General features: G+C 46.1%; 1 protein-coding gene across 4 annotated transcripts in view; it reads right to left on the bottom strand.

The window, feature by feature from the left end:
* Nucleotides 1–21,366, bottom strand: part of LOC122945627 (histamine N-methyltransferase-like) — an 88,518-nt gene that overhangs the window by 19,751 nt on the left and 47,401 nt on the right. For 3 of the 4 annotated variants that reach the window (XM_044304742.1, XM_044304745.1, XM_044304744.1), the window contains exon 2: nt 1,093–1,360. In XM_044304742.1, coding sequence (XP_044160677.1) covers nt 1,093–1,229 — 137 coding nt within the window. In that variant the 5' untranslated portion in view covers nt 1,230–1,360. Of the gene's footprint in view, nt 1–1,092; nt 1,361–6,074; nt 6,087–21,366 lie in introns of all 4 variants that reach the window. The other variant, XM_044304743.1, reaches the window with a different exon arrangement.

Here is a 21,366-nt window from a genome sequence, read left to right on the forward strand (position 1 = left end):
TAGAGTCCAGTGAATGACTGTAAATACTTCCAGTTCTGAAGACTCCAGTGGCTCAGGATTAGTGTTCTGGGCAGCTGGGCTCAGGCTGGAAGTGGGCACCGCTCTGCAGGAAGGAGACCAGGGCTCGGCTCACCCTAGTGTTACAGTGCACCCCAGCACCCCACAGTATGCAGTATAGCACCCTATAGTATACAGCACCACACAGTATGCAGTTTAGCACCCCACACTATACAGTACCCCACAGTATATAGTAGAGCAGTATAGCAGCCCACAGTATACAGCACCTCACGGTATACAACACCTCACTGTATACAGCACCCAAAACTATACACGATACAGCCCCCCACACTATACAGTACAGCAGTATAGCACTCCACACTATACCGCACCCACAGTATACAGCCCCCCACACTATACAGTACAGCAGTATAGCACTCCCCCCCACTATACAGGCCCCCCCACACTATACAGGCCCCCCACAGTATACAGCCCACCACACAGTATACAGGCCCCCCCCACAGTATACAGCCCACCACACAATATATAGCCCACCACACAATATACAGCACCCCACTATACAGTAGTTTACAGTATATTAACATAACAGCCCCTGTCACCTTTTTCTGATGTAATCTTTACACAAAAAAGCTCCACAGTTAACTTCTGCAACACTCCACAGGACCTGTGATGACCTCATAGCCATGTGACCAGTAATTGCTAGGTTACTGGTCACATGGTAATGATGTCATTAAGGTCCTAGAGCAAAACTCATTAAGGTCCTAGAATTAAGATCATTAACACAGTACGATCATGATGCCTGTGTAGCCGACAGCCTGACACCCGGGGCAGTAGCTAGCAGGGCTCAAGAGGCAGCTGCCTTGGGCCCCCCAGGAGCAACTGGGCCCAGGGCAGCTGCCCCTTTAGCCCCTTGGTAAAGATGGCCCTGGATACATGTGACAACCAACCAGAACCTTATGGAGTCACCCCCACCCCGTCTAGCTGCGGTCCGTGCTGCACACAGTGGTTATTCTAGATATTATCTGGTGGTCAGAATAATGGGACTTGCTTGTCTATAAAGTGAGGGTGACTTACCTGGAGATGACGTCCGGCAGCCTGGTCTCTATAAACTGCTGCATGCACTGGTGCTCAGTGGAATTCTTAAGGAAGAGGCGGAAGGACTCAACATATCTGCTGTTATCTGACAGAAGGCTTCTCATTGCAGTCTCCATCTTTCTTCCTGAGCAGCGAGGAGGAGAGCAGTGAATGAGCTGTTCTTGAGTTTCTTGTCCTCAGCACAAGTATCTGTCTTATCGCTCCTCCAGGGGATGGCTGCTCTGTCACTTGCAAACGGGCAACATTCCTTTAAATCAAGCATTTCATAGTTATAGATAGTTGAAAGTTATGGCAACCCTTACAATTGGTAAATTTTGCTGCATTTCGTGTTCCTCGCCACCACACCAGTGGTCTATGTTTAAGAGCTAAATGTGAGATTAGACCTGGATTATGGCTCATTTACTATGTGCGACTTTTGCAAAAGTGACAACCTACACCAGGCAACCCCCTGGTCCACTTCTACATTCACACCACATACAGGTCCTTCTCAAAAAATTAGCATATTGTGATAAAGTTCATTATTTTCTGTAATGTACTGATAAACATTAGACTTTCATATATTTTAGATTCATTACACACCAACTGAAGTAGTTCAAGCCTTTTATTGTTTTAATATTGATGATTTTGGCATACAGCTCATGAAAACCCAAAATTCCTATCTAAAAAAATTAGCATATCATGAAAAGGTTCTCTAAACGAGCTATTAACCTAATAATCTGAATCAACTAATTAACTCTAAACACCTGCAAAAGATTCCTGAGGCTTTTAAAAACTCCCAGCCTGGTTCATTACTCAAAACCACAATCATGGGTAAGACTGCCGACCTGACTGCTGTCCAGAAGGCCATCATTGACACCCTCAAGCAAGAGGGTAAGACACAGAAAGAAATTTCTGAACGAATAGGCTGTTCCCAGAGTGCTGTATCAAGGCCCCTCAGTGGGAAGTCTGTGGGAAGGAAATAGTGTGGCAGAAAACGCTGCACAACGAGAAGAGGTGACCGGACCCTGAGGAAGATTGTGGAGAAGGACCGATTCCAGACCTTGGGGGACCTGCGGAAGCAGTGGACTGAGTCTGGAGTAGAAACATCCAGAGCCACCGTGTACAGGCGTGTGCAGGAAATGGGCTACAGGTGCCGCATTCCCCAGGTCAAGCCACTTTTGAACCAGAAACAGCGGCAGAAGCGCCTGACCTGGGCTACAGAGAAGCAGCACTGGACTGTTGCTCAGTGGTCCAAAGTACTTTTTTCGGATGAAAGCAAATTTTGCATGTCATTCGGAAATCAAGGTGCCAGAGTCTGGAGGAAGACTGGGGAGAGGGAAATGCCAAAATGCCTGAAGTCCAGTGTCAAGTACCCACAGACAGTGATGGTCTGGGGTGCCATGTCAGCTGCTGGTGTTGGTCCACTGTGTTTTATCAAGGGCAGGGTCAATGCAGCTAGCTATCAGGAAATTTTGGAGCACTTCATGCTTCCATCTGCTGAAAAGCTTTATGGAGATGAAGATTTCATTTTTCAGCACGACCTGGCACCTGCTCACAGTGCCAAAACCACTGGTAAATGGTTTACTGACCATGGTATCACTGTGCTCTATTGGCCTGCCAACTCTCCTGACCTGAACCCCATAGAGAATCTGTGGGATATTGGGAAGAGAAAGTTGAGAGACGCAAGACCCAACACTCTGGATGAGCTTAAGGCCGCTATCGAAGCATCCCGGGCCTCCATAACACCTCAGCAGTGCCACAGGCTGATTGCCTCCATGCCACGCCGCATTGAAGCAGTCATTTCTGCAAAAGGATTCCCGACCAAGTATTGAGTGCATAACTGAACATCATTATTTGAAGGTTGACCTTTTTTGTATTAAAAACACTTTTCTTTTATTGGTCAGATGAAATATGCAAATTTTTTGAGATAGGAAATTTGGGTTTTCATGAGCTGTATGCCAAAATCATCAATATGAAAACAATAAAAGGCTTGAACTACTTCAGTTGGTGTGTAATGAATCTAAAATATATGAAAGTCTAATGTTTATCAGTACATTACAGAAAATAATGAACTTTATCACAATATGCTAATTATTTGAGAAGGACCTGTATATTATTGCTGTGTGCTGTTTCAGAAATTTGGTGTAACCAACCAATGCAAAACCAGTGCCATGAAAATGATCTGAAATTATAAATGACCCCCATAGTGTCTGTGGCAGATAGCGTCAAAAAAGGCCCAGAGGTCTAACAAAGCTCCTGGGCGCCAATGCAGAATCTATAAGAGGATTCCCCCCCCCCCCACGAACATGTACCATTTATAAAACTGGTGTCTTCCTGAGCCTTTGGGTCTATTAAAGGTGCTGTGCAGTGGGCACATATTGAGGACTAATTCTATAGATAGGTCATCAACATTAGATTGGTGGAGGTCTGACTCCTAGGACTTCCCGTCAATCAGCTGTTGGCAGAGGAAGCGGTGTTCGTGCGAGCGCTGCTTCCCCCTCAAAATTAACTGCTGGGGGAGGGGGTGGAGGGTGTTGGTGGGTGACGGACTCCCACCAATCTGATATTAATGATGTATCCTGAGGTTAGGTCTTCAACACGAACCCAACTGCACAACCCCTTTAAGATGGAACTTCTACTACTTCTACACCCTGTATCTAGGCAAAGGTCGTAATCCAGGTCATCGCCACATTTATGGGGCTGGTACACACCGTTACAGTACATGGCTTACTTTATTAATACGACTATAATGGCTCTGAGCTTGTGCTGTGGACTGCTAATAGCGGTCCGCAATGCACCCGCGCTGGCCATGTCAATCCCATATTGCGCGATTTACTTCAATGGGTCCATAATCTTCAAAATACGGCAAAAGATCCATCTTTGGCAGTGCGGAAGCACGGACCCAAAAGCATTTCTTAGCGTTTCCGATCCATGCCTCCACTCTGCAGAAAATAGGACATGTCCTATCTTTCGCTGTATCTTGCACATCACTGAACCATTCAAGTCAATTGGCGCTTATCCACAGCATGGAGTGCACATGGTCGGCGCCTGTATATTGCGGACCCGCCGTTTGCAGGAGCCGTTTCAGTCATGTGGATGAGCCCTAAAACTTTATGAAAAATTTGAGCCTCCTGATTACACACCAATGGTAATTCCACAGAAAACCAAAATACTGTGAGACTGTGGCAGAAAAGACACGGCTGTCACATCCACATGTCATGCATCGATCTATTGCTTCTCAGCATCATTTATAAAAGTGGATACAAGGGACTTAGGGGGTAATTTATTATCCTGAAATACGCCTATATTAGGTGTATTTCAGGTGCAGATGGCGGCGCAATGGTTAGTATTGTCGCCATCTGCGACTTTTCCCTGCTCACACGAGGTCTAAACCAGGGCTTGTGGGTGTGATGTGGGTGGGGAAGGGCCGGCACACTCGCCTCATTTACCATTTTTTACTCCTGTTTCAGATGTAGAAAAAGGTCTAAATGTAAGACAGTTCGGAAGCGGTCTTACATTTCGAACTGCCTGATCCACCGCTGAAGTAATGAAAAGGCAGGCGCCTTAACTTTGGCGGATCCACCTCCAGCTATAGGGCTTTATTAAGACCGGCTCCTAAAACCCCATTCTTAATAAATGTGCCCCTTAGGCCTCTTGCACACAAACATATGCTGCCTGCGAATCACGACCACATTCACTTGAATGGGGTCCGCGATCTATCCGTCCCACAAAAAGATAGGCCAAGTTCTAGCATTTTGCGGAATGGAAGCACAGAACAGAACACCACAGAAGCACTCCATAGTGCTTCCGTTCTGTGGTTCCCTTCCATTCCACACTGCATCTCTGGATTTTCGGACCCATTGAAGTGAAAGGGTCCACATCCGTGATGCGGAATGCACACAACCGGTGTATTGCAGACCCGCCGTATGCGGCCACGGGGGATAATATGGTCGTGTGCAATAGGCCTTAGTACCGTATATATTTTAAATTGCATAGTCCCACTCAAGGTGGCTTCTATTCAGTGGGTCCCTACTCTAAATCTACCACTGCAGCACCCACAGGTAGGCCCACATTGGCGGTCTGCCTTGCCGGGCAGATTCTCGGTTGGCCGCACTGCCTGATAGGGGCTCATGCACACAGCCGTTGCAGTTTTGCGGTCTGAAAACCATTGATCTGAAAAATACGGATACCGACCATGTACCCATTCTGCGGGCTATACTGTAGAAATGCCTATTCTTGCCCACAAAATGGACAAGAATAGGACATGTTTACTCAGTGGGCTGAATGGCATGGATCCAGACGGATGACATCCGTGTCCTGTCCAAATTTTTTAGCAGGCAATAAGACACAAATGGGTTTGTGTGAGATCTGCAAATATTGTGGATTGGACGCAGGCCCAATATGCAGTCATGTGCATGAGCCCTTACCGTGTGGCCTGCTCTGATGCTATAATTGATGTTCACTTTTCTTGAAACTTCTGGTACAGACAAAGGGAGATTTATCAAAACTGGTGTAAAGTAGAACTGGCTTAGCTGCCCATAGCAACCAATCAGACTCCACCTTTCATTTTTCTGAGCTCCTTTGGAAGATGAAAGGAGGAAGCTATGTGTATGTGTAGCTGGCCAGCTAAGACATGTCCTAGGTTGCTTGTATAGCTTATATGTGTATACAGCTAGACCTGCCAATAGCCTTAATACAGTTCTCCTCTTTATGTGTTAAAGACAAAAGCAGAGTTATTTACTGTGAAATCATGTTTTGGATGTCATAACTGTTATATTTTGTGTTCACAGAAGCAGAAAAAGATAATATGCCTTTAAGATACATTACAAAATGAAAGGTAAGCTCAGTGACACAGCAGAAACAACAGAAAGCATAGTGTTAATATGTTGTTGCTGGGCAGAAGTCTAGAGCAATCACAGCCAGCCTCACACACAGCCTGTCTGGGAATTCACCTAGCAGGAACTGCTGGAATCATTACTCACCAGAGAGAGGAGCTGAATAGACACAATGTTCCAGTCAGAGTCCAGTTTTATGGGAACAAGAGGCCAAAATAGGTATTTAGAACAGTTATATAACGTTCATATTATTAGTATTGTGATTAGAACTGTATACTGAACCAGTTATATATGTGTTTACTTACAGTTCCACCAATCTGCAAGCATACAAACCAGATTCCAAACAAATTGCATACAAACTGCGAACTGCTCATACCAGATCATCAGCAATTGCATACTGCAAACCAAGTTGAGCAAGCAGAACTATTAGTTAGACCTCAGATATAGTGAGATCATAAAGTGCTTAAATAACTTAAAGTGAGAGTACAGATACTCGAGAGAAATATATCCACCATTTTATGTTGAATGACAAGATTGAACAGTTGAACCACCATCCTAATCATATCCGCCATTTTGTAATATCTTTTCAACATGTGTTATGTACATGGACTATCTGCTGCAGTGTTAAATGAAGAACAGTTGAACCTAATAAAAAAGTTATTTGAAGCATTTGGTGTGCTCTTTAAACCGACTGTTTCCATAGAACGGCGCTAGAGGAATTACAGAGTAATAGATAGTGATGGCCGACCATCTGCTGGGATGGTTCGCGAACGCAGGTCCCATTCTTAATAATGGCAGGAGAACCTGAAAAACCTCCAGGTCATATTTGCAGCCACAAAATACTTACTAGATGTGCACACATAGTCCCACAACATGGACACCGACACTGACATACCAGAGTATTAAGCGAATCTGCGATCTACAAGTATTATTTTTTTATTGGCGAAATTTCGGCAAAGTATTAATCGCAAGAGCACATGCGCTAGGAAGACGTGGCCTACAGCAACTGGTTTGCAACTAACAATTCAATGGATGCGATGGTTGGAACCAAGTTCAGCGACGAAGAGGAAGGACTCCTGGTGACTGCAAGTAATCTTACATTAAAGTAGTGTATTTGATTACATTTCACCTGCATGTCTGAACCATCGCTTTATATGCATAAAGAGTGTTCACATTTTATAAGATCTCACTAGATATTAGTGATTGTTGCACTAAGTATTCCTGTGACATCACACCCACTAGGTTAGTAGCATATTTGTATGGAAGGCATACAAATATATTTCACATGCACATGGCACATCCATTGTCATGCCACACACTATATACCGCACACACACTATATACCACACACACACACACACACAGTCTATAGATTAGAATTTGTGTCCTGTTGGTCAGGACTCAGGAGAAGCTTTCTTTGTCTGACCGCCAGCATTTGCTTGTTCATTTAGAGTTACCCAGGGTGCATCCTGGGGAGGCGAACCAGCTGTACACCCCATACTGTAACGACACTTCACTAGACAGGTACATCTCTGCTTAGCTGGACAGTATCTGATAGCTCAGACCTAGCCCACATACAGTCGTAATACAATCCCATCTTCTAACCGTAACAGTTAGGCCACATGCACACGGGCGTGTTTTTTCACAACTACGGACCGTAAAAACCAAGGCTGATGTCCTGCAGAGTGGACAAGCGCACGGCGTCATTGGTTGCTAATTCGCTAAGATGCCGTGCGCTTCTTACCAGCACCGCTGTACAGTAATACACTTTTATAGATCATACAACTGTATCACAGTACAGCGGTGATTGCCAGAAGCACACGTCGTCATAGCAACCAACACGCTCGTCCACTCTGCAGGACAGAAGGCCGGGTGCAGGCGGCCTAAATCTAATATTTCCTCTTTTAAGCATTAAATACTTTTTGCAGTTTACTTGAGTAAAGTATTTTAAATACTATTATTGTTAAAAATTGGGATTATATGCTTGCATTTTTATCTTGCAGCGGATGTTGGGGTGGGGATATGAACGCACCAGGTTCCACGCCGAGAAGCAACGGATTGTGCGGGAGCTGGCATTTGTGATCTGCCGCAAAACGGGTCTCAAACAGGTCTCAAAAAATGGTTTATAAATAGAATGCGGGACGAAAATGCACAGGTAGATGTATAAATAACTTTTGTAACTTTTGTATGTTTTGCCAACACTCTGTATTGTATACAGTGCTAAGCAAAAGTATTCACCCCCCCTCTTGACTTCGTTCTTTTTTTTTTGTTGTCTCACAACCTGGAATTAACATTGATTGTTTGAGGAATTGCATCATTTAATTTGTAGAACATGCCCACAACTTAGACCTTTTGTTAATTGTAAAGCAAACAACAAATAGGACAAAATAACAGAAAAGGTCAATGTGCAGAACTATTCACCCCCTAAAGTCAATACTTTGTAGAGCTGCCTTTTGCTGCAATCACAGCTCCAAGTCGCTTTGGATAAGTCTCTATGAGCAGTTGCCACATCTTACAACAGGGATTTTTGCCCATTCCTCCTTGCAAAACTGATTCAGCTCCTTCCAAGTGGATGGTTTGCACGTGTGAACAGTAATCTTTAAGTCTGACCACAGATTTTCTATTGGATTGATATCTGGACTGTGACTAGGCCATTCCAACACATTTACATGTTTCCCCTTAAACCAGTCATGTGTTGCTTGAGGTCATTGTCCTGCTGGAAGGTGAACCTCTGTCCTAGCCTCAAATCACATACAGAGTAGGACAGGTTTTGCTCAAGAATATCCCTGTATTTAGCACCAGCCATCATTCCCTCAGCTCTGACCAGTTTGCCAGTCCCGGCTTTTGAAAAACATCCCCACAGCATGATACTGCCACCACCATGTTTCATTGTGGGGGTGGTGTTCTTTGTGTGATGTGTTGGCTTTGTGCCAGACAAGTGACGGACTGAACCATCACTGTGTCTGCAGTAGAAGCCTGAGGGCTAGACTCCTTCCTACGGGCTATGGACCGAGGACTAGGGTTGAGCGAACCCGAACTGTAAAGTTCGGGTTCGTACCGAACTTTAGGTTTTCTGGATCCCGGACCTGAACCTGAACATTTCCCTAAAAGCTTGGGTTCGGCGTTCTGTGCTTTTTGAAAAGCTGAACAGAAGTCAATCAACAAGCGTCATACTACTTGCCCCAAGAGGCCATCGCAGCCATGCCTACTAATGGCATGGCTGTGATTGGCCAGAGCAGCATGTGACCCAGGCCCTATATAAGCTTGAGTCACGTAGCGCTGCACGTCACTCTGCTGTTACAAGTGTAGGGAGAGGATGCTGCTGGACTTGTGATTTCAGGGAGAGAATACGAGAGAATCTAACTCAGCGATCTTCAGTCGTGGCAAAAAGTTTTGAGAATTACATAAATATTGGAAATTGGAAAAGTTGCTGCTTAAGTTTTTATAATAGCAATTTGCATATAATCCAGAATGTTATGAAGAGTGATCAGATGAATTGCATCGTCCTTATGTAGTGTCCCACTAGGCAAATGTGGGCACTACACAAGGGTTAATATGACCATTGTAAGGGATATGATGTTTTACGTGTATTTTCCTATTGTCTGTGTATCAGGCCTGTTAGGGTGTAGCTCCTCCTCCTAGACATTAGAGGGAAATAGGGAGCCCCTAATTATATATATAGTTAGGCCCAGACAGGTAAGAGTCAGTGTAGTCCAAGAGTCTTGTCAGCCTGAAGTTCCTGAGCCAGAGTTAGCTCAGAAGATTTTCCCCAGGAGAAGGGTTTGCCTCCTGAGAGAAACCAAGTTCCCACCAAGCAGAGCAGAGTCATTATTCCAGCTAGACAATTAAGCTGGAGGGCAGAAAGATTTACCCCAAAGCAAGGATAAATACCTGAGGAAGTTTGCTACCAAGGATAAAGCCAGCATTAGGGCATACGGGCCTTGGGATTGAGACAGCCAGGAGTTCTGAGGAATAGTGCAGCCTGGTCTGTAAGTGTTGTTTTACCCTCTAAGTATCTTGCAAAGAACATTGTACCTGCCATATATTTAAAACCTGCTTATTACTACTGCTGTACCTGGAACTTTACGAAAGACTGTATAAAGTTAACCGTTTCCAGTAAAAGAAGTTTGGTTCACCTCAACATCGTGTTCCTCACTTATTACTACTATAAATCGGTGTGCCACCATTACAGGCACTGGCGTCACAAATCTTAAAGGGACCTTGCCCCAGGCACATTAAACACCTGTAACATTCAGGGCACCTCACCCAACATCAGGTCTGGTCCCTACATACCAAGAGTGCCCCAGAGGACTTCTGTGCCAGCCTCTCCATCACTGCTCTACGCCTGCCCAGGGTCTCCCTACAAACTGAGTAACCCAGAGCAACCCTCGTATGCCTATTAACCGTGACCTCACATCGCAATACCCTGCAGGTCGGCGTACTGCACTTCTTTGCCATGAAAATTAACTTAATCCCAAAAAACTAACTTTCCACTGAATTTCATTGCTGTCATTAAAGGACCTGCTGAGATCATTTCAGTAATCATCTTGTTAACTCAGGTGAGAATGTTGATGAGCACAAGGCTGGAGATTATTATGTCAGGCTGATTGGGTTAAAATAGCAGACTTGACCTATTAAAAAGGAGGGTGATGCTTGAAATCATTGTTCTTCCATTGTTAACCATGGTGACCTGCAAAGAAACGCGTGCAGCCATCATTGCATTGCATAAAAATGGCTTCACAGGCAAGGATATTGTGGCTACTAAGATTGCACCTCAATCAACAATTTATAGGATCATCAAGAACTTCAAGGAAAGAGGTTCAATTCTTGTTAAGAAGGCTTCAGGGCGTCCAAGAAAGTCCAGCAAGCGCCAGGATCGTCTCCTAAAGAGGATTCAGCTGCGGGATCGGAGTGCCACCAGTGCAGAGCTTGCTCAGGAATGGCAGCAGGCAGGTGTGAGCGCATCTGCACGCACAGTGAGGCGAAGACTTTTGGAAGATGGCCTGGTGTCAAGAAGGGCAGCAAAGAAGCCACTTCTCTCCCAAAAAAACAATCAGGGACAGATTGATCTTCTGCAGAAAATATGGTGAATGAACTGCTGAGGACTGTGGCAAAGTCATATTCTCCGATGAAGCCTCTTTCCGATTGTTTGGGGCATCAGGAAAAAGGCTTGTCCAGAGAAGAAAAGGTGAGCGCTACCATCAGTCCTGTGTCATGCCAACAGTAAAGCATCCTGAGACCATTCATGTGTGGGGTTGCTTCTCATCCAAGGGAGTGGGCTCACTCACAATTTTGCCCAAAAACACAGACATGACTAAAGAATGGAACCAAAACACCCTCCAACAGCAACTTCTTCCAACAATCCAACAACAGTTTGGTGAAGAACAATGCATTTTCCAGCACGATGGAGCACCGTGCCATAAGGCAAAAGTGATAACCAAGTGGCTCGGGGACCAAAACGTTGATATTTTGGGTCCATGGCCTGGAAACTCCCCAGATCTTAATCCCATTGAGAACTTGTGGTCAATCCTCAAGAGGCGGGTGGACAAACAAAAACCCACTAATTCTGACAAACTCCAAGAAGTGATTATGAAAGAATGGGTTGCTATCAGTCAGGAATTGGCCCAGAAGTTGCAAATACTGACTCTTTGCATAAATGTCATGTAATTGTCAATAAAAGCCTTTGAAACATATGAAGTGCGTGTAATTATATTTCACTACATCACAGAAACAACTGAAACAAAGATCTAAAAGCAGTTTAGCGGCAAACTTTGTGAAAACGAATATCTGTGTCATTCTCAAAACCTTTGGCTACGACTGTACAGAGAAATTGTTGTGTGGGTGCAGGGCACAATCGTTTTACCCTGAGGCCATTGACCAAAAAAAAAACAAAAAACACTTTTATAATTCTGTTAGTTATGTGGGTGGCGGTGGCGGCCTTTTTAAGCAAGCTCAGTGCACCAGCACTGCATCTGAGCTTTTGGGACATTGCAAATCACCATTTTTTGGGGCAAACTACAACATCTGTATTAGTCAGTGTGCAATTTAAGGTAGAAATACACCCATCATTTTCTGTGGTTTGAAAAACACACTTTAAAAATAAAATAAAAAAAGTATTTTCCAGATCTATATATATTAAATTCAAGTTTAATATATACAGCTTTCATATTCGGTTACCAAAAAAAGACTTTTCTGGCAATCTACAACATCTGTATTAGTCAGTGTGAAATTTAAGCTAAAAATACACCCATCATTTTCAGGGGTTTGAAAAACACACTTTGACAAAAAACACTATTTTCAGGCCTTGCAGCATCAGCACGTGTGAAATTACAGGCTTATATACTGCTGTCAAATTCAGTTGTTAAACAAACACTCGTTTGGGCACCAAAAATTTCATTGGCAGCCTTTGATGCAGAGGTCATTGTGAGATACACCCTTAATACATTTGGGTTACATTCAGAGATTTTAAATACCGCCATTTGGTGCACCAATATTGAATTCAGGCCTACACTGGTTCAGGCCCTGTGTGATCAGGGCCGGTGCTACCATAAGGCAGACCAAGCAGTCTGCCTTAGGGCGCACCCTGGGGGAGGGCGGAAAAATGTGACATGGAGGGGGAGAAATGTGACATGGGGGGCTGATGGCTGACATGGGGGCATGATGGCTTACATGGAGGCATGATGGATGGGGGCTAATGGCTGACATGGGGGGCTGATTGATGGGGGGTGATGTCTGAAATGGGGTCTGATTAACAATGGGGGTCTGATTGCTGGTCTGACCTGAGGTGTAATGGAAAATATTTTTTTCTTATTATCCTCCTCTAAAACCTAAGCCTCATAGGGCGAAAAATGTTGGTCCTCAAACCAGCGATTGTCTGAAGCAGAGAGAAGATACCAGGCCAGGAAGCCAGCTGCTGCAGACGGGACCAGGGCCAGGTGAGCTGCGAGGAGAGGGAAGGGGGGGGGGCACCAAAATGTAGCTTTGCTTGTGTTGGCAAAAATCCTTGCACCTGCCCTGTGTGTGATGCTCCCCCTACATACAGGGGTTTGAATCAGGCATTTGAAATACAGCCATTTGGGGCAAATATATATTTACTTCACGCCTACAGTGGTTCAGACCATGTGAGATACTCCCTCTACATACAGGGGTTTGATTCAGGGATTTGAAATACAGCCATTTGAAATACAGCCATTTTGTGCAAAGATATTTACTTCAGGCCTACACTGGTTCAGGCCGTGTGAGATACTCCCTTAACATACTGTCGTTCTATTCTACTATTAAACACTCATTTAGGGCAAGATCCTAAATACGAAAAATATGAGAAGAGCGTCAAATAAGGGATGTGGTCCAGGTCGTGGTACTGCTGGTGGAGCTCCTGTTGCAGGGAGAGGATGTGGTCGATCTGTGCCAGCTACACGCACAAGTGAAACCCCTTCCTCTGGTGTGAGTAGGCGACAAAACCTGCAGCGGTATTTGGTCGGGCTTAATGCTGCTCTACGAATGGTGAGGCCTGAACAAGTACAGGCGATAGTACATTTGGTTGGTGACAGTGTATCCAGTTCCTTCACATTGTCTCCCACCCAGTCTCCTGCTGAAAGACCACAGTTGGCACCTGCAGCCGATGTCCATCAGTCTTTCACCTCACCCCCTTGCAAATCAGCCAAGCAGTCTGAGCCCCAAGTCATGCAGCAGTCTCAGGTGCCAACTTCGAAAGTGTGCAGACCGACAAGGAAGGTAGGGGTGAAGACTGGGTGGGAGATGATGTGGAGGACGATGAGGTCCTCGACCCCACATGGAATCAAGGTCATGCGAGTGACCTATGTAGTTCAGAGGAAGAGGCGGTGGTCGCACAGAGCTACCAGCACAGCAGAAGAGGGAGCAGGGTGCAAAAGCGGAGCGGCCGTCCTCTAGACAGTACGCCTCCTACTGCCCACTGCAGCAAGGGACCGAGCACACCAAAACCAGCTCCAAGGAGTTCCCTGGTGTGGCAGTTCTTCAGACAATGTGCTGATGACAAGACACGAGTGGTTTGCACGCTGTGCAATCAGAGCCTGAAGCGAGGCATAAACGTTCTCAACCTGAGCCTACATGACCAGGCATTTAAGTGCAAAGCACGAGCTGCAGTGGAGTAGACACCTCAAAAACCAAGAAAGGTCTCTGGCTCCTCCTGCTTCCTTTTCTGCTGCAGTCGCGGCCTCTTCATCCACCTCTGGAGTGACAGTGCCACCTGGCACCCCACAAACAGAGGATCTGCCAGCAACATCAACACCTGGGTCACCAAGCATCTCCACAATGTCCCACGGAAGCGTTCAGCTATCCATATACCAAACACTGGAGAGGAAGAGGAAGTACCCCCTACCCACCAGCGATTCCTAGCCCTGAAATCTAAAATACTGGCCTTTGAAATGCTGTCATTCCGTCTGGTGGAGACGGATAGTTTTAAAGGCCTTATGGCGGTGGCTGTCACACAGTACGTCATGCCCAGCCGCCACTACTTTTCAAGGCGAGCCGTCCCTTCCCTACAGTAGGGGACAAAATCAGGTGTGCACTGCGCAACACCATCTGTGGCAAGGTGCACCCGACTACGGATACGTGGACCAGTAAGCACAGTCAGGGCTGTTCTATCTCCATAACAGCACACTGGGTAAATGCAGTGGCGGCTGGGCCTGAGGCCGATAGCAGTTTGGCGCGTGTCCTTCCACCACCGAGGATTGCAGGGCGCTTCAGTTTGCCTCCTCTTGCTTCCTCCTCCTACTCTGCTTCCTCATCCTCTACCAGCTCCTCACCCAGTCAGCGTAACACCTTCACCACCAACTTCAGCACAGCCAGGGGTAAACGACAGCAGGCAGTTTTAAAACGTATCTGTTTGGGGGACAAACCCCATACCGCGCTGGAGCTGTGGACAGGCCTTGAACAACAGACCGATGAGTGGTTTGTGCCAGTGAGCCTCAAGCCCGGCCTGGTGGTGATAATGGGAAAAACCTCGTAGCAGCTCTGGGACCAGCCGGTTGGACGCACATCCCTTGCCTGGCGCATGTGCTGAATTTGGTGGTGCAGAGATTCCTTAAAAATTACCCCATGTCAGAGCTGCTGCATAAAGTGACTGCACTACTTCACCACCAATGACTGGGCCTCTATGCAAGACCTGTGTTCCTTGTTGCGCTGTTTCGAGTACTCCAACATGGCCAGTGCCGATAACGCCGTTCTCAGCGTTATTATCCCACTTCTATGCCTCCTTGAAAAAACACAGCTGGCGATGATGGAAGAGGATGTGGCACAGGAGGCGGAGGAGGAAGAAGAGGGATCATTTTGTAGGGTTTCCGGCCAGTCATTCCCAAGTGGCTCCGAGGGTGGGTTCCTGCACCCACAAACCCAAGGTACACAATTGTCCAGCCAGGGCACAGTTCAGGAGGAGGAGGAGGAACCATGTTCACAGCAGGGGGGCACCCAGACCAGCTCATGGACATCACTGGTGCGTGGCTGGGGGGGGGGGGAGATACAGAGGACACAGACGATACACCTCCCACAGAGGACAGCTTTTCGTTGCCTCTGGGCAGCCTGGCACACATGAGCGATTACATGCTGCAGTGTCTCCACAACGACCGCCAAGTTGCCCACATTCTAACTTGTGCTGATTACTGGGTGGCCACGCTGCTGGATCCCCGTTACAAGGACAACGTACCGTCCTTAACTCCGTCACTGAAGCGTAATCGTAAGATGCGCGAGTACAAGCTCACGCTGGTAGACGCACTGCTGGTGGCATTCCCACCCGCCAGCGGTAGCACAGTGGAAGCACAAGGCGAAGGCAGAGGACGAGGAAGAGGTCGCCAACGCAGCTGGGGCACCGCCAGCACCTCAGAAGGCAGGGTTAGCATGGCTAAACTGTGAAAAAGCTTTGTCAGCACGCCACAACAACCAGCACCACCAGCTGATATGGAACGTCTTAGCAGGAGGCAGCATTTCACCAACATGGTGGAACAGTATGTGTGCACACCCCTACACGTACTGAATTACGGGTCTTCCCCTTTCAACTTCTGGGTCTCCAAATTGGGCACATGGCCTGAGCTTGCCCTTTACGCCTTTGAGGTGCTGGCCTGCCCTGCAGCCAGTGTATTATCTGAACGTGTGTTTAGCACGGCAGGGGGCATCATCACAGACAAGCGCAGCCGCCTGTCCACAACCAATGTGGACAGCTCACGTTCATTAAAATGAACCAGGCATGGATCCCTCAGGACTTGTCCATACCTAGCGCAGAATAGACAGGTATACCGGCACTAAGCAGCCATTGTTATACTGCAGCGCAATTGCTCTTTTTTGTATTTTGGATATTTCACACTCTTTTGGAGTGTACCTTAATTTTACAAAATTAAATTAAAACCAAAAACCTGTGTTGGCTACCTCGTCCTCCTCCACCGCCGCTTCCACCTACTCTGCTACGTCCACCGCCTCCTCAAACTCCTACTCCATATGGTACTCCACCTCATAAATCCATTTTTTTTTCCCGTGTTTTATTTTATATAATTTCACTACTTTGTCAGTTACATTTTATGGTGAAATTAAAACATTTTTGGGTGTATAGTACCACTGCTATACCTAGTAAACAGGTTAAACAAAAAATAAAATACTTCTTAATCCCATCACTAACACAATAGAACAAAGGGAACAATAAACTAACACATTCATTGGGAGTCTCAGAGATGAAGATCAGATCACATTTTATGACCAATTTGTGCAGAAATCCATATCATTTCAAAGGGTTCACATACTTTTTCTTGCAACTGTAGATCCATCCATACTGGAATTTCTTTATATCTAATGTTGTTAAGATTTCTGAGTTGTTTATCTAAAATATGAACATTTTGTGATCACAGAAGTTCCTATTCCCTCCATTCGGAAAAGGCAATCAGTGGAGGCTGTGGTGGTGGTGGAGGTTGAAGAGGAGGATGAGGCCGGACCCTCCCAGCCTATTGAGCCACCCCCACTAGATGTGGGAGAAGTGAAGGAGGTGGAAAGTGCTGGACCCTCCAGCACCGCCCCATCTCATGGCTCGGAGGAAGAGGAGGCGATCACCAGCCCCAGCCAGGAGGGTAAATATGTGCACATAGCAATATGATTATGTATCCATAACATGTACATTAACAGGGCCAACAATGAGGGGGACAGCATACACTATAGTAATACAATTAACACTGGACAATAACTCTTTAATCTACATTAAAATCCATTAACTTAATAAATATTAAACTCTATAGACCCATCACTAACAAATAAAATTATACTGTACTGAAATATCACTAACTATATAATCATCATAAATATCACTAACGTATTGAGATTTAAATTGTCAATGTGTATAAAAACTTTAAATTTAAAAAAAATTAAATAAAAAAGGTAAAAAATAGACAGACATATTTTGTACTGCCGTGTACACATCGACTGTCTCTATAAAAATATCCTATGATCTAACCGCTCAGGTGAACACTGTAAAAATAAAAATAAAATAGAAACAATAAAAAAAATATATATATACAAATTTAGTCACCTAACATCACTAAAAGTGCAACACCAAGCTATCAAAAAAGCATATGCACCCCAAAATAGTAACAATCGGTCATTTAATTTGGCCAAAAATGAAACCCTAACATTAGAAAATCGCCAAATAAAAATAATAATATGGCTCTCAAACTATGGAGACACTAAAACATGAATAATTTTTGGTTCAACGATGCTTTTATTGTGTAAAACAGAAATAACAAAAAAAAATAAAAATAAGGAAACATATTAGGTCTTGCCACGTCTGTAACAACCAGCTGTATAAAAATATCATACCAACTAACCCCTCAGGTGGACACCCTTCAAAACAAAAATTTAAAACTCTCCAAAAAGGCTTTTGTTTGGACAAATTTTATCACAAGAAGGTGTAATAGCAAGCGATCATAAAGTTCATATTATGTTCGTATTATTTTTTTTTAAACAGTAATCAAGACATTGAAGACCAAAATGGCCAAAATGCAGAAGGAGCACCACCAGGATATGAGGACCATTTAGGAGCGGATGAAGGCCATGGAGGAGAGGCAACGCCAGGCCATGGAGGAGAGGCAACGCCAGGCCATGGAGGAGAGGCAACGCCAGGCCATGGAGGAGGTGCAGGAGATGCTCCTGCTATTAGAATATTTTATTTTTTTAAGGCAACTTTTCCAACAAATTATATAAATCGTTTATACAGTTATAACGTGTATTTAGTTTTTTGTAATATTGCTCTGTTTTAGTGTAATAGCTCGGCCAGAACTGACAGCAGCTGGTAAATACATGTCAAATACATATAGGGTCCATTCACACCTCTGTAAAATGGGTCCGCATCCTTTCCACAATTTAGCGGAACGTTTACAGACCCATTCATTTTCAATTCCAGTCAGAAAAATTAGGCATTCACAGGATAAATAAGTGTCGGCCAGTACAGGCCCCAAAAATGAGCCAACAGGCATTTACCTGACAGCAAAGAACTTTGTATTCTGTGGCTGGAGGTACATTAGGCATTTACCGGATACAGAAGTACGTGTCGGCCAGTACAGGCCCCAAAAATTAGGTACTCAACGGACATAAAAGGCCTTTTATGCCGCTGTATTTACCTAAGACAGGACCATGAATTTTTATGGGTGGTGGCGAATACTTGTGGGCTGTCATGAGGAATTTGAATCAAACATGGTCTACTGGTCACATGTGTTGAATTCCATGGCAAATTGTGCCAGCTCTGGCCAGAGGTCAAGCCTGCCCACCCAGTAGTCCAGGGGTTCATCACTTCTCAGAGCGTCCACATCGGCCGTTAACCCTATGTAGTCGGACACCTGACGGTCTAGGCGTTCCATGATGCTGGATCCGAAGGACAGCTGTCGATGGGTCGGCTGAAAGAATGATCTCATATCAGAATTGACCAACACATCTTCAAACCGCCCTCTTCTTGCAGGTGCTGCTGGATTGTTACCCACAACTGTTTCTCTGTGAGTGGAAATTCCTCTGCCAGCGCCCGCAAAAGCAGAATGCAGCATTTCTCGAAGTCCTGAAAGTGCTGCATTCTGACAGCCCTCTGTGATGGTGGTAACATTTCCGCCATTTCCAGGGGTCTAAGTACGTTGCCACCCAGTACTGGTCCTTGCCCTTTATGCTTTTTATACTGGGGTCCCTCTTAAAAGACTGGAGCATGAAGGCCCCCATTTGCACTAAACTGGAAGCGGTGGAGCGCCCTGGCTCCTGCTCATCATCCAGGATAATGTCGTCCTCGTTCTCCTCCCCCCATCCACGGACAACACCAGGGATCCCAGAAAGGTTTAAAGCATGCTCTTCTTGCTCCTCCTCATCCGCCCCGGCACCATCCTCCTCAGACTCCTCTTCAGACTCCTGTTGTTGACTTGTCTCAGATGGAGTAGCCCCCCCTGGGAATTCATCCAGCATTGCTACTTCCTCATCTTCCAGCTCCTGCTCCTCGACGGCTTGATCAATGACACAACGCAATGTATGCTCCAGAAAGAAGGCAAAAAGGTACAATGTCACTGATGGCGCCCTGGCATGAGCAGCCACTGGCGCGGTGGAAAAAAAAACAAAAAAAAAAAAAAACAGGCTCCCAGAACCTGTCCTGCCGCAGAGTTCGTACAGGTAGTCGTTAACTGCACGTTTCTGCTGGAGCAGCCTATCAAGCATATACAAGGTGGAGTTCCAGCGCGTCGGGCTTTCACAAATAAGACGTCTGACGGGTAGGTTGTGTTGCCGCTGAATGTCAGCAAGGCGAGCCATGGCAGTGTAAGATCTTCTGAAATGGCCAGAGATTTTCCTGGCCTGCCGCAAGAAATCCTGGACCCCAGGGTATTTGACAACGAATCGCTGCACGACCAAGTTCAGGACGTGTGCCATGCACGGAACGTGTGTCATTTTGCCCTGTTTCAGTGCGCTCAGCGGATTGGCACCATTATTGCACACCACTTTACCAACTGTCAAATTGAGCGGGGTTAGCCACTGATCGGCCTGTGACCGCAGAGCTGAAAGGCGGGCAGGACCGGTTCTTGGCTTCCAGGCACAACAAACGCAGCACAGCATGGCAACATCTCACCTGGCATGTCGAATAGGTTCTGGAAATCTTGAGCTGCGCAGCGGAAGAGATGGTAGCAGCGGAAAAGGAGGAGTCAGCTGAGGAGGAGAGGGAGGATGGAGTAGGAGGAGAAGAAGAGGCAGGCCTGCACGCAATCCGTGGCGGTAAAACCAAATCTACATGGGTCCCACGGGTTACATACTTGACACCCATCAGAAGGTTCACCCAGTGGGCAGTAAAAGTTATGGACCTTCCCTGCCCGTGTTTGCTAGACCATGTGTCTGTGGTCAGATGTATCTTGGCACCGACACTGTGTGCCAGAGATACATTCACTTGCCGCTGAACGTGGCCACATAGCTCTGGGATGCCCTTCTGGGAGAAATATTTACTTCCTGGGACCTTCCATTGTGGTGTGCCAATGGCCACAAATTTTCTAAAGGCCTCCGAGTCCACCAGTTTATATGACAGTAGTTGGCGGGCTATCAGTTCCGACAAGCCAGCGGTGAACCATTGGGCAAGAGGGTTATCCGGCGTCATCATTTTTATATGCTGGAACATTTGGGCCACGGAAGCCTGCCTTTTGCCAGATAAATGTGAGGACGGCATGATGGAAGGTGGAGTGGAGGACAACTGGGAGGAGAGAGGAGAAGGAGAAGAGACTGGACGGTGAGCGCCAGGAGTGTGGCTTTGTGGGTTTTGATGGCGTTGCTCCCTAGGCGAGTGTTGGGCTTACCGCGACTTATGCGTTGATTGCAAAGGCTGCAGATGGCAACACTATTGTCAACAGCGGACAGGTTAAAAAAAGCCCACACTATGGACCCATGTGCAGGCGTCCTGGGAGCGCCAGATGTGACCGTACATGGTTGATGGCTCGCTCCTGATATATTAGCAGTCTGTTTTTTCTCTCCTGTGCAATGTAAGTTCTGCCTGCTTCTCCTCCCTATCTGCTGGTCCATCTGTCCCGCTGAACTCCCCTCTTCCTCTCTTGTGGGCACCCAAGTAACGTTTATAGACACGTCATCATCGACGTCACCTTCCCCACCACTAACATTAGAGATCTTGGAGTAGGCAGCAACAGCGGGGACCAACCTCCTTGGGCTGATCTGGGTACTGTCGTCAGACTGAGTGGCGGCTGTTGCTACCTCCTCTTCCCGATCCGATTCCAAGAATGGCTGTGCATCGGAAATGTCTTGTAATGGATCAGAAAATAATTCCTGTGACTCAAGCGGAGGGTATATGCTGGTGTTGGTGTCTTTGGGGGTGCACACAGCAGAGAGTGAAGAGGGTTCAGATACAGAGGATGAGGAGGGTGCAGAAGCAGAAGGCTGAGTGAGCCACTCAACCAACTCTGGTACATCC

Source organism: Bufo gargarizans, chromosome 8 (genome assembly GCF_014858855.1).
Source record: "Bufo gargarizans isolate SCDJY-AF-19 chromosome 8, ASM1485885v1, whole genome shotgun sequence".
Taxonomy (NCBI): Eukaryota; Metazoa; Chordata; class Amphibia; order Anura; family Bufonidae; genus Bufo; species Bufo gargarizans.